We start from the raw sequence: 14,831 nt of genomic DNA, 5'->3' as shown, positions 1-14,831 counted from the left end.
TTACTTGGGAAGAATCCATTGTCACACCACAAAGCATGAAATTAATAAAAAGCTGAAGGCAGAAGAAAAAGAAAAATAAAAAGTACTAACAAATTGTCTATCTAGATTAAAGCTGTACTGTGTTTACACACTGAAACATTTCAATGAATGAAACAGAGCCGCTGAAAGCAAGATCTTCATCTTTCTGGCCAGAAAATGCTAACACTAGAAATTCTACATGTGCTTAACTTTATTTCTGAGACGATCAAAAATACTAGCCTCGGAAATACGGGTTGCATGCAAAACAAATGGACAATAAAAGACAATAAATGAAAAGCAGATATTTTATGCTCAGAAAAGACAACGCAAACTCACCAGAAATGTCTCTAGTTTTTGGTAGATTACAATTTAGGTATTAATACAACAGTACAATAAAAGAGTTCGCACATGCACATTGATGCAATAAATAACTTCTGAAGAACAATAATGAACCAAAGAATTTCAGCCAAATTGAACCTAAGACCATAACACATTTATCCACTAGCATTACTGTGTCTGGGGAAAGTATGCATATGCATGATGGTACCATTTGCTCAGTGTTTCAGACAGCTAAATTTTAAGCTACACAGACACTTCTCCCTTCAATTCTGCAGCTCACCATCCTGGAATCCTGGGCCATTACAGATTTATGTTGCTTCTAAATTATTTGAGAGAACAGGAAATGCCTTGTCATACTGGTAATGCAAACAGCCAATAAAGCCTTCCAAAAGACTTTGGACAGCCGTTCAAAACAAAAGAATTATGTTCATCTTTGAGTGATTGCAATTAACAGCCTGCTAAATGAGACTGTGATCTCAAAACACCTGTTCCTCAGGATTATAAGGACAAAATGGAAATGAACAACTGCTGCAGCTCCAGATACACCACAGCTCAGTCCCAGACTCCTGTGAAGCCTTAACGGGCTTTGGTGATGCATACGGTTAGGAAGGATTTGAATTGAAATACTTGAGTCAGAAGAGCCTCCCAAGTTATCCAAAATCGGCTTTGTAATAAGGGTATAATACCTTGTAATACATTACCAGTTACAACTGTAAAGAAGGCTATGAGTGCAGTGAAGGTGGAACAATCTCCCCAGGGAAGTGATGGATTCTCCAACATTGGACACTTTTAAGATTTCAGCTGGACAGGGTGCTGGGACATCTTGTCTAGACCGTGCTTTTGCTGAGAAAGATTGGACCAGATGATCCTTGAGGTCACTTCCAATCTGGTATTCTATGATTCTATATGATTCTATGAAGGTTTAAAATCCTTCATATACATCTTCTTTCCCTTGCAAAGGCCAGTATCTAGCTGTACTGGTTTTGGGTAGTATTGAGCTAAATTTCTTCACAATAGCTGGTATGGAGCTATGTTTATGATTTGTGCTGGAAACAGTGTTGATAGTGCAGGGATGTTTCAGCTACTGCTGAGCAGGGCTTACATAGCATGAAAGGCCTTTTCTGCTTCTTTCATTGCCTGCCAGTGAGCAGGCTGGGGGGTGCACAAGAAGGAACCAGAGGGGACACAGCTAGCCCCAACTGACCAAAGGAGACATTCCTTACCATACGGCATCTTGCTCAGCAATAAAAGCTTGGGGGAAAAGAGGAAGGAAGAGGGGGCATTTGTCTTCTTCCCACGTGACCATTACATGTGATGAAGCCCTGCTGTCCTGGAGACGGCTGAACACCTGCCTGCCGATGGGAAGTGGTGAATGAATTCCTTGTTTTGCTTTGCTCACGTGCATGGATTTTGTTTTATCTATTAAGCTGTCTTTACCTCAATCTACAAGTTTTCTCACTTTTACCTGGATTCTCTCCTCTATCTGGCTGAGGGGGAGTAAGTGAGCAGCTGTGTGGGGCTGCGGGGTTTAACCATGATACCAGCATGTTTGAAACTCGAGTACTATGTTTCTCATAACAATAACCTTGAAACTAGCTGTATTTTTAAAGACAGCCCAGTTTCCAATCAATGGGGCAGAATTAAGCATAAAATGGATATGTCTAATCAAAAAGTAGCAAAAATCTGGACTACTATCCTCAATGCCATTGGTCCAAAATTTTAACTCTGTTTCAAGCCTCTCACAGAACTTAGCCAGAACCGCCAAGCCATACTCATCTCTGAATGAAGCTTATGCAAACTCAAAACCACACAAATCTAACTAGCTTTTACAATAATATAGCAATCCCTTCTCTCAATAACACGTTTCAACATATGTTGCAAGACAAAGATATACCACTGAGCTACCCTCTTGCACCACAAACATAAGAATGGGAGTACGGAGTCAGAGCAAGGTGAACTATAGCCCAACATCTTGTCTCAAACAATACTCACAACTGAAAGCCTACAGAAGAGTGTAAAGGCATATATAGTATATTTCTCTAATACTTTGATAGCCTCCAATCATTTTAGCTCAAGCACATCCCGAGCTAGATGTGGTTGCTCTGTATTTATATAATCAACGGATTTCTCTTCACCAGAGTTGTTCCATGGCCACATGTAAATTTTTAGTGCCCGTTAAAACTTACACTGACCAACAGGAGTGCTCCAGCACAACACTACAAGCAGCTTCAACTGCAACCACCATGCTGTTATCCACCAGATGTTAGTTCTTGCCATTCCCAAACTTCATTCAATCTAGCAAGCTCCACTCAAAACATAAAAAAATTAATCTGTTAAGTCTATATTCTCTAAACCAGTGCTGTAGCCCAAACCTTAAGAATACATACACGAGGAAACATGCTGGCAGTGGATAAAACCTCAATCATAAGCCTTGGCTGAATCCTTATCCTAGGCATATGGGAATTCAAGTATGAATTAGCCATGTCGCTATTTTCCTGTTCTTACTGTTCCAGCCTTTAATCTTAATAACAAACATCAGGTAATCCCAGGCTTTGCTGAAGCAACCCACTGTACACAGCAGTGCAGCAAGCTGCTACGCATTGCAATCAATCAGGCACACAGCTGAACTCAAATCCTTTCTTCCAGCCAGTCCTGGCTTCAGCCTGTCTCTGCAGGTCCTTAAGGATCCATCAGCACTAAATATTGCTCTTAGTTACTGCTCTCCCTAAAAAGAACTCCAGTGCCACTCTGGCCTTCCCCTATACATCGATGACCTCTGCCTGTGACACAATTATTCCTAAATCACTTGTCTCTCTTGGCACTGACCATAACTCCTGACTTTTGTTCCCAATAACCCAAACTCTAATTCAGATAGATACTGATGACTCAAGTTTAATTCAGAAGATTGCACTTGATAGCATAGAGCTTCATCAAATTCATTTTAAAAGTATTTTAATTCATCATCCATTCTTACTAGCCAGAATCTCTTTCAGTGCCGCCAAAGACATCAAGTCCTATCCACTATAGCTGGTGAAACCTGGGAAAGATCAGATTCTCAGTAGCCTCTAATGGTGCAATTAAGAAAAGCTATAAGGACAGCAGTTCTCTTGAGCTCTTCTGCTTGTCATCTCTAGCAACTGCCTAGCTCCTGAAGGGAATTGCTACCTAATTAGAAAGCAGTAATGAAGAGAGACCCAACGAAGCATCCTGCAGAGACCCATGTGAAGTCTGGCTTAGTGAGTCCAAAAGAATTTTCCTGCCCTCTCCATATGCTCCTGAGGTCCCACTCCAGCATTGCAATATATCCACCAACAATCCCTGCTGGTTTTACACAGTGCAGATATACTGTGCTGACTGTTGTAAGCATTTACGGGGTAAAAAGAAGCCTGATCTCACTAGAAATCAAGCAAATTAATTTTAAGGTGATCAAAATATATTGCCCAGATGTTGGTACACATTTACTCTCAGAGAGCTTCTGCATTAATGTTATCCACAAGATCTGAAATTATAAAACTGTAATTCTTTGTGGTAAGCATTGCCAGCTCTCAGGATTATTTTTTTTTTACAAATTATCTCTAAAAATTATCAGCCTTTTTTTTTACTGAAATTTCTATTCAGTATTTGAATCGTTAGAGACATATAAAACCAAGTCATATTTACTAGCAGAAAGACAATGTCAGACAAAAGACACAGCATTTTTGACATTTTTATCCCTGCAACTGCAAGTTGTTTTCAAAAATAAACAGAGATCCTCAGGGAAAAGCTGCTTTGCAATTACCACAGAATACTGAAATTAAAAGGCAACATATTCTCAGGCAGCCTGCAAACATCCATTCCTCTCTCAGATACAGGGATAGTAATATTACTTAAGTTCTCATAGACTTACACAAAATTTGTACACTAGAAGCCTCTGTCTCACAAATGCACTGAACGAGTTGAATAACAGAATGGACATAAACAGACGTCAAGGAAATATCTAACAAGTAACTGTCATATTTCCAATGAACACAGCTCCAGTCTTACAGTGTGCATGCAAGAGTTACTTCCAATCTCCACAATCCACTAAAAAAAGACTTGCTAACTGTCTTTGATAAAGCATTTACAATCATTACTAACACTTGCCTACTTTTAGAAAATCTTTACCTGGGGAAACATAGAGAAATCTGTCCAATACAGGGATTACCAACCAAAATGAGGACTAAGTCCTAGGGTTACACAGTACATTGTTTTATCACAGTGTTCAGTAGTTTTTCTCAACAATTATAAATATTAAGAGCATCGATATTAATAAATTTGTCCCAGAGTAGACTCCTGCAGAATCAGCTCGGTACTCTTCTGATTTTTCTTGACGACAATGATACAGATTTAGCCTTTGTAATGGGTTTGCATGGCAAGGTTTTGGTAGCGGGGTGGTTACAGGGGTGATTTCCCTAAGAAGCTGCTAGAAGTTTCCCCTATGTCTGACAAAGCCAATGCCAGCCGGCTTTAAGACAGATCCGCCGCTGGCCAAGGCCGAGCCAATCAGTGACAGTGGTAGTGCCTCGGGGATAACGTGTTTAAGACAGGAAAAGAGTTACTGTGCAGCAGTAATTGCAGCGAGAGAGAGGAATGAGAATACGTGAAGCATTTCTGCAGACACCAAGGTCAGCAAAGAAGCGGGAGGATTAGGTGCTCCAGGAGCCGGAGCAGCGATTCCCCTGCAGCCTGTGGTGAAGACCATGGTGAGGCAGGCTGTCCCCCTGCAGCCCACGGGCGGTGGAGCAGATGACTGCCTACACCCCGTGGAGGGCCCCCACGCTGGAGTAGGTGGATACCTGAAGGAAGCTGTGACCCCGTGGGAAGCCTGCACCGGGAGCAGGCTCCTGGCAGGACCTGTGGCCCGTGGAGAGAGAGAAGCCCACACTGGAGCAGGTTTGCTGCCAGAGACCCCATGGGGGGGGGGCCCATGCTGGAGCAGTCAGTTCCTGAAGGACTGCACCCCATGAAGGAGACCCACGCTGGAGCAGGGGAAGTGTGTGAGGAGTCCTCCCCTGAGGAGGAAGGAGCGGCAGAAACATGTGATGAACTGACCACAACCCCCATTCCCTGTCCCCCTGCACTGCTCAGGGGGAGAAGGGAGAGAAATCGGGACTAATGTTAAGCCTGGGAAAGCAGCGAGGAGGGTGGAGGAAGGTGTTTTAAGATTTGAGTTTATTTCCCATCACTCCTCTCCGAGTTGACTGATAATAAAGTACATTTTTTCCCCAAGTCGAATCTGTTTTGCCCTTGACGGTAAATGCTGAGTGATCTCCCTGTCCTTATCTTGACCCACAAGCCTGTTATATTTTTCTCTCCCCTGTCTGGCTGAGGAGGAGGAATGATAGAGCGGCTTTGGCGGGGGCCTGGCATCTAGCCAGGGTCAAACCACCACAGCCTCAAATCAAAAAATTGAACATTCTCTGCATTTGGGGCTGGAATTGTACTTTCTAGTAAATTAATGGCATTTGCATCTTCTTCTCATGAACCTGCAAACACAGAATGTCTTTCCTGTAATAAAGATATTCCTTACTATACAGCATCCTTCCATTTCCAGATAAAGAAATAGCATGTCAAGCTGTCTGCTATGAATTGCACTCCCACCGTTCTGACATAACAAATCCCATGACAACGGGGAAAGTACTCTAAAGCAATGCCGAAAATTGAAAACTGAAACATAGCCTCCATTTTGCATAAATCACCGTCTGTAGTTCTGACCATAAGCCTGACCCAAATAAAAAGCTCCCTGTAGACTTTACCAGACCGTAGTTCAAAGCTTGAAACTGCCTAGTTCTCTCCATAGAAATTCTGTAGCTTATAGCAGCAGTCTCCGAAGTGGGGCATGCGCACAAGGAAGAAAATACTAAAACTTCAGTAGCGTGTGTATATAATTCATAAACAGATAAATACACATATAGTGGGGATGTGTGCTCAAAAATTGTTACCGATAGGTTGTACAATCAAAAAAGCTAGAAGACCACTGGCATATAGCATGACTAAAGAAAAGAAATACGTTTCAATCCTTTCAGAAGGACTGAGAATGCCAAAATACCTTTCTCATATTGGGTTTGGGGTATAAATTCCAATCCATCTGAGAAACAAGGGCAAGCAAGAAGAAAGGCTATTCAAGATGCCAAAAGTGCTCTCAAGGGTAAACTTTTAGCCCCACTGTGTTCAGTTCCCAGCTATCACAATTTTCACCGATTTCGGCAAAACCAGATTTTCACCCAGGTCTTTGACTAGAGAGTACTAAAATGCATGTGGGTTTTCAGCAGGATGAAGATCTTGCTGGGACTAAGCACTGTGGTAAACAGAGCCTTTAATCAACTCAGAAAGTGCTTACAACTTACAGAGCAAAAAAAAAGTAGGATTGAAAGTGTAGCAAGTGCTGAATTCAACTTTTCAGGTATTTCATAGCACCATTCTCTACTGTTTCATGAGAAAATGGGGCTATGTATTCTGTAAAATTTTGTTTCAAGGGAAAAATTTATTTAAGCAAACATTTAGAATAAGCTGCCACCAGCTTTCTTTGATTTAAATTCATTATCTACAGCTCTACAGATGCTAAAGTAAAATCTTTCCTGACAGCTTAAACAAGAAGGTTTATCAGGTCAGTTGCTGAACTTGGCAAGACATGCATGGACCTAAACATTTTTTCATCCATCCATCTATCCAAAAGGCTTTTGTAATATTTCAGAATGATAAAAAATGAGCAGAGACAGGTTAATCAGGAAATTAGTATCAAGAGTTGCTGTAACTTTTGATTTTTTGTGTCACTGATTTCCTGGTTTCCCCTTTTACATTACCAGCATTTCTGTTAATATATGTATTAATATAAATATTAATTGATACAAACACACACAGAGGTAGTTCTGTATACTAAAAGCTGTTCCATCAAATAACATTTTATTTTTTTTAGAAGAAAAGATCATCTCTTTTAATATGCCTGAATATTGTTCAGGACAGTAAGATGTCATATGGAACGGCATACAGCACATACACTGAAACATCTAGATGCTCGCTGCTGAGACTTCTGTTTACAACAAGGACACCGTATCACAATGGCAGAGCAGATAATGCCAAAACATATGTTACAGTTTAAACAGAAGTTGCAGGCTTAATGAAAAAAACCTAATATAAGCTCTATACTAACATAAGTCACTAAGCCACTGTTAGGACATCTTCAAGCTACTACACTTTATGTAAAATAGCTTTAGCGAAGGGAGTAAATATTCCTGTGCTCTGGTTTGTAGCTAACACTGAATTAACATCGGCATATGCTAGACAGTAGTCCCACTGCAATTAGTTAATAATTGTAAAGTAAGAGATAAATCATGTCTCCTGTCCTTTAGGTCTAACATGACATTGCAAATATACTGCGAGCAGATCTCCTGGATTTCATTGCAGAGGTCCTTCAGTAAACCTTAATACCATTCAAATAGTTTCTAATTAAACATTCTCATCTCAGTTGGCACTGAGAAAGCAATTTTCTAATCTGATTTATCCATCATGGTATTACTGAATACAGCCTAAAGTAACCGTACTAAAGAAGACAACAGAGACTAGATGATCTTTTGAGGTCCCTTCCAACTCCTAACATTCTGTGATTCTGTGTGAAATAACTCATTCCACAAGAATGATTCTTTTACGAGTTATGATGTATGATATAGGAGAGAATTAATGATTTTATTATAAAAGAAGACTCTCCAAAAAAAAGGTGTATCTTAATTTAATGGAACAGCTAAAAAATTCTCACATTGTAAGAATGCCTGTTAGGAGACAACACCTGAAATACTGGACAAAATCTTTTGGATGACAACCCATTCATTTTCACACACACTGGAAAGTAAGAAAATACTCCTTTTTCTCTAACAGTGCTAAAAAATAAGTGTCCCTGACAGCTTGGATATCATCAGAAAAGTTTTGATAAACTGCTTGAAGCAGTAAATATGAGCGACTGCATGGCTGTGGGCAAAACAAAAAAGAAAATTACTAAGCAAAGGGATGCAGTGAGGAAAAGGGAAGAATTTGAGATACTGGCTGTCTGCAACAACAGAAAAGTTACCATGGTGGGAATCAAGGTGTAAAATATAAAACAGAAGTATGAAAATAACAAATCACAGAATCACAGCATGGCAGGGATTGAAGGGACCTCTGGAGATCATCTAGTCCAAACCTCCTGCTAAAGTGAGTTCACCCAGAGCAGGCCACACAGGACTGCATCCAGGTGGGTTTTGAATACCTCCAGGGAAGGAGACTCCACAGCCTCCCTGGGCAGCCTGTTCCAGTGCTCTGTCACCCTTAACGTAAAGAAGTTTTTCCCCATGTTGAGGTGTAACTTCCTGTGCTCCAGTTTGTGCCTGTTGCCCCTTGTCCTGTCACTGGGCACCACTGAAAAGAGCCTGGCCCCATCCTCTTGACACCCGCCCTTGAGATGTCTGGAAGCGTTGACACGGCTCCCTCTCAGCCTTCTCTTCTCCAGGCTAAACAGCCCCAGGTCTCTCAGCCTTTCCTCATAGGAGAGATGCTCCAGTCCCCTCATCATCTTTGTAGCCCTCTACTGGACTCTCTCCAGCAGTTCCCTGTCCCTCTTGAACTGGGGGGCACAGAACTGGACACAGTACTGCAGATGTGGCCTCACCAGGGCATGGCAGAAGGGGAGCATAACCTCCCTTGACCTGCTGGCCGCACTCTTCTTGATGCACCCCAGGATACCATTGGCTTTCTTGGCCACAGGGGCACATTGCTAGCTCATGGCCAACTTGGTGTACACCATGACTCCCAGGTCATTCTCTGCAGAGCTGCTCTCCAGTAGGTCAACCCCGAACCTGTACTGGTGCATGGGGTTGTTCCTCCCCAGGAGCAGGATCGTACACTTGCCCTTGTTGAATCTCATTAGGTTCCTCTCCGCCCAGCTCTCCAGCCTGTCCAGGTCTCCCTGAATGGCAGCACAGCCCTCTGGTGTATCAGCTGCTCCTCCCAGTTTTATGTCACCAGCAAACTTGCTGAGGGTGCACTCTGTCCCTTCATCCAGGTCATTGAATAAGAAACTACTTTGTAGCAAAGGTTGGCTAACTGGATAGGAAATAAGAACAAAGAGGCATTTGAAGGTTGATTTCAAGAGAGAAGTGATACAACTGAAACCTTTATAAGGAAAAAAAAAGAAAAGGCCGTGAGCACAGACATCAGATACCTTTTTCATCTAAATCCTGCCAGTGCCAAGCATTCAGGCTTAAATACTTTAGGATGACAAAGCTGCTCAAAACATAGAAATAGAACTCACAGATCAAAATAGCAACAGTGAAAGTCAAGGATTTCTATTTGTTTGTCTTCACAGGAAGAAATATACATTTTCACAGAAATATACAAATTCACACTAAATACGTAGCAAATAGTGAATAATTTAAAACTATCTCAAGAGATGCTACTTACACAGAAATGTTTAAGAAATGAATGGGAAGAATTTTTTTTATTATTCTTAATTTCCTCAGATTCTTTATAACATAAAGCAAATATTCAAGGCATTGGGAATTGCGTTTCCCGTCTGTAAATTAAACTGATGTGCTATACAAGTTGTTAACCATTTGGCCCTGAAAACTTCAGCTAACTTAGTTACTCTACCTGCTGAAAACGGGGTGGTGGGGGTCCTGTATTCCAAGAATTACTGTCCTGATTCACAGCTTAGAGGTTCATTTTAACCCAAACCAACATTTCAGTGCACACTTAACTTCTGTTCGCCCCTGACAATAAGTTGAACACTTCGTACCGTGTGCTGTGGCCAACATGTTGCCCCTCGCATACAGGAATGGCCACATCGCAAAGCCACCCACCCGCACGCCACAATCTTCTCGTTCCTATTGCTCTCCGCAAGGCTCGAGGCACCCACTCTGTTAGACCAGCCATGGCCCAAGGTACAGGCCGCAATATCATTTGGCAGGACAACGCTGCTGCACAGGCACATAAGAAACACCACAGGAGGAAGAAAGTACCACTTCCCCGCCGCGCTGGGCCTCGAGGTTAAACAAACTGAAAAAACCCAACAACCAAACCCCACCTCGTCTAGTGGAAACACTTTTAATTAAGCAACCACTCGAGCAAGGAAACTTTCTTAGCGTAAGCTATCGGCACGCACGGGAGTACGGGCAGGCACCTCCCTCCAGCCTGTGCCCGCGGCGACAAGGCCGCCCTAGGGCAGCGCGGGCGGCAGACGAGGCACCGCGCCCCAGCGGGCCGCCCAGCCCAGCCCGGCCCGGCCCGGCCCGGCCCGACCCGTCCCCGCCGGCCGCCCGGGCCCCGGGAAGGGCAGGTGCGCGGCCGGGAAGCTGCGGGGGAAGTTTCCATCCGGCGGCCCGGGCGCAGCCGCAGCACTCCCGGCCGGGCACCCCGCTGTGGCTGCCGGCCCGCCCGCCTCGCACCCCGTGCCCGGCCGGCGAGGGGCAGCCCCTCTCCCGCTCCCTCCCTCCTTCCCTCCCGGGGCTCTTACTCTTTGGCGGAGGCGCCCGGCAGTCCGGAGCTGTTACGGCTGCCAAGCTCCTTCTTTTTGCTCCCCTTGGAGGCCATGGCCGCGGGTCCCGCCGCGTCCGCCGCGTTGCCGGGCGACCTGTCCCGCAGGACGCGCCGGCTTCAGCGCCGCCCCGCGGCCCAGGAGCCTTTTGGCCAGGCCGCCCCCGCGGTGATCCCCGTCACCCGGGCCGGGAGGGCCGGCGGAGGCGCCCCGGCGGGAGGAGGGCAGGCGGCGGGGGCAGCGGCCGCCGCCTCAGGGCAGGGTGGGCCGGGCCGGGGGCGGCGGGTGAGAGGTGAGGGCCCGCGGCCGTCCCCACCCCGGGGCGGCGGGGGCAGCGCGGACGCTCTCCCCGCCGCGCCTTCGTGTTCAAGGAACCGAATACCTGTAATAAAGTGCCTTTGCGGAAAAAGGCTTAGCTTTGAAGGGACGAGATGCTGCTTCCGCGCTCACCCCGCAGCCTCGAGGATCTTTCCAAAGACAGTAATTTAGGAAAAGCTAAAGACGTGTAAAAAATGAGTTTTATTCTAAATATTCTGGTCGCATGACTAAGTTTCTGTTGAACGAGAGAAGAGCAAGAGTAAAAAGTACCGATTTGAAGCGGTAGCAATTTTTTGTCACTTCTTGTACCAGTTTTATATAAAGCACATGAGAATGAAGAAAAAAAGAATCAGCCCTGCAGCCTGGGGAGATTTTGGAGCTGGAATGTGCAAATATTTATTTTATTTTTCCAGTTCGAAAGATGCCGCTAATTAATTCCTGATATGGAGCCTATGATTACCAACGTGAATGGAGTTCCACCACCATCAGGTAAACCTAACATTAATCAGCTACTTCTGAATTCAGCGCATAGTTGACTTCAACTAAACTGGGTGGGCTTTTTCAGATACATTCCAGAGATTACATTATTGCCCACAACTCCTAACCTATTTGCTATTTCCCAGTCTGTAGTGCATGATGAAAAATCTATGATCGAACATATTTCTTTGCTTATTCAAGCTAAGTCTTTTTGAAATATAAAAATGAATGAAAATTTATTTGTCAAATTGCAGAAGGCATGAATAAATCAAAAGATACATGGAAAAATATGCAGATGTTGCTACGTCTAGAGGCTTATTTTGGACAAATGTCAGATCTTGATTTATATCAAAATGACAGAAAGCCACATAAACACTTCTGAATTTCAAAGTGGAAAATTCTTTCACATCTTTGCTATTCCTTCAGCATCATGTCCAACGACATCCATTTTAAATAAGGTACCTTGGGACACTTCTTACGAAAACCAAGAAAACATTTCAGGTTTATTTATTTATTTTCAAAATGAGCAGCTGGTCTCTCTTCAGACAATTATGCTATCAAATATTGATCAGGGCATGCAGATGAATAATAGCAGAGACAGAGGTGAGTTCAAACAGCTGGCTACCATTTCAGTACCAGTGCAGGGCTGTTAACCTCCACACCTTGCTGGATGCTGATGCAAACTTGGAGACTGAGGCTGGTACTTACAGGACTGACTTTGTGATCCAGAACACAGGTAAAACCACCTCAGATAATCTTTCATTTTCCTCTGTTCCTCTGAATCCCCTTTTCTTTCCTGTAATCACTGGGCAGAGAAACTACTGTGGAAAAGTATCTATGAAACATAGGTGTAAGAGGCACCTGTGGAAGTTTTCCTAGTAGGAAAACTTCCTTCCTGATCCCATTGCAGATGACCAGTGAGGTTTGCAGCATCCGGGCAAATACACTTCTTGTAATACAATTATGTGAAAGATAACAGAAAGGTAACTGAAATTTGAGTGCATCTGTCTGTAACCATTGTTGGGTTGGAGGAAGGACAGAAATCAGAAGAGAATGTATGTAAGCTGCAGAGCCTTTCATTCTTTGGTCTGTTAAATGATAGCTGCTACATATAAAGTTCAAAGTGCACCTTTTACCACAAAGTTGTACAATAAGTTTGTTTGCAAAGAGTGATGGCATTAAAAGCACCTATCTGGGTGCTTCATGAAGAAAAAAAAAAAAGTATCTCAAGTTTTGCATCCATCAAGTTACATCTTTTTATTTATAGAAAAACTTAATTTAGAATTTCATAACTAACAGCAATGACAGGGCTAGCTTGTTTGGAAAGAGACGTTAATATGAATTTTTAAAAAGCTACTTTTCTAACTGGTGAAGAATCTGTAAGGTCAAATCAGATGTTTCACTGGTCTGAAACCATGAAGTATATGACAGACCCTCCCTGAAGGGAAAAGTTGTTAGGGCAGAGGCAGCCTTATAGTTGGAAAATGTGAAATAAATATACAAAACAATAAACCAAGAAGAGTGTATACTAGGAATCCATTGAGATGTAGCTAAACAAATACTAAGGTAACAGGTACTGTTTAGCGATGAATGGGTGGCATTCTGGTCACCATTCTTCTAAGACACTATTCAAAACATTGTTGTTTGTTTTTTTTTTTCCCTTAAACCATCACATCATCAACTGCCATAGCACACACAAGCCACTTGCAGGAAAACAGCCTTTTAATCCTAAATATTTTGCACTTTTTTGTAGCTAGAAATACCGGTTGGAGAGAGCAGAAAAAGAGTAACTAAGAACAGGAATGCTACCCTCTCTGAGGGCTCTTGTTGCTCAGACCACTCAGACTTAACTCTGGTTTTACAGAAGGCACAAGGATTCCAGAACAAGACAGGAGAAAGTTTTTGTCTAAGAGAAGGCCTGGGAGTATGGGGGGGGGGGGGGGGGCGGAAATCCTAATGTGCGGAAGTACCTGATGGGGAGACTAAAGACACTCAGATTCTTCTCAGAGGTGCCCAGTGATAGAATTAGAGACAACGCAAAAATTTAAATACAGGAAATTCCTCGTAAAAATAAGATTTTTTAATTATTATTGTTTTTCCATTATGGTGAGGGTGGTCAAACATTGGAAAAAATTTTCCAATGAGCCTGTGGAATCTTCATCAAACTGGATGTGGCCATGAGTAACTTGCTCAAGCTCTGAGCAGGGGTGTAAGACCACATGATCTCTCAAGGTCACTTCCAAACTTAAACATTCTGTGGTTCTGGTAATTTTTCCACAAGAAAAGGGTTACAGTTAGATACAGAAGCTTCTGTCAGAACAGGTGCTGTATCTTCAAGCATGAGCTTGTGGCAAAGTTAGGAAATTGAAGGAAAGTAGAATGGATTTTTATTTTCTTTTGTTTGGGCTTTGGAGATTATTTTTTCATTTCTTTTATCAAAGGATAGGGAAATTTAGGTTCTGAAATTAATTATTTTAGCAGATTAGAAAAAAAGGTGCTCTTACTTCCACTACTCTCTTCTGCTTATTTACTAAGTGAAAGAGTAGGTGGGAGTGAGGCAAGGAAGGCACAGGCCAGTGGGAAATTGTGAACAGGGGAGGACAGCAGTGGGCTGGCATTTGAGGAACAGCAGGCAGTGAAGGATCAGAAAAAGAGTGAGGGGTGATCAGACAAAGGGATATCATGAGTGGAGATTGGCAGCGCCTGAGAAAAAGGAAACCCTGCAGTATGTGATAGAGCTGACACAGGACAGGGAACTGAACTTGAGCGAAACCATCCTCAAACAGACTGAAACTATTCACAAGCAGCTGTGTTCTGTTCACTCTTAAGTCAGCCTGAGGTTAGGGAGCAAAGTGGGGAAGTGGATTATATAAGTATCTTGGGTAAACTGATAGAGTAAGACAAGGTAGGGGAAGAAAATTGCAACCAGCTGCATAACAGAAAATAGTCTTCTCCTAAGCACAGCACCTTCTTTCTGCCCACTGCCATTTCAGAAATATCTTATGGTACTGTGTCTCATCTGATCTTGCCAGCGACATGCTTTTTCTAGTATTCCGGCTTCCCTTGAATTTGACATGGTGCTAGAAAGGATTCTGATGAACTCCATCTGGTTTACCCTTTCCACTTATCTTTTTGTTCTCTATTTGCTAGAGCACCTTTT

General features: G+C 43.1%; 1 protein-coding gene across 1 annotated transcript in view; it reads right to left on the bottom strand.

Annotated features, from left to right (window-relative positions):
• ADGB (androglobin) overlaps window positions 1–10,275 on the bottom strand; it is a 122,616-nt gene extending 112,341 nt beyond the window's left edge. The window contains exon 1 of the mRNA XM_086460412.1: window positions 10,139–10,275. Coding sequence (XP_086316538.1) covers window positions 10,139–10,275 — 137 coding nt within the window. The remainder of the gene's footprint in view (window positions 1–10,138) is intronic.
• Window positions 10,276–14,831: the final 4,556 nt, after the last annotated feature.

Source organism: Leptosomus discolor, chromosome 2, assembly GCF_034619465.1.
Source record: "Leptosomus discolor isolate bLepDis1 chromosome 2, bLepDis1.hap2, whole genome shotgun sequence".
Classification (NCBI taxonomy): domain Eukaryota; kingdom Metazoa; phylum Chordata; class Aves; order Leptosomiformes; family Leptosomidae; genus Leptosomus; species Leptosomus discolor.
Note: the sequence above shows the minus strand (reverse complement) of the source record. Positions and strands in the feature narration are given on the sequence as shown.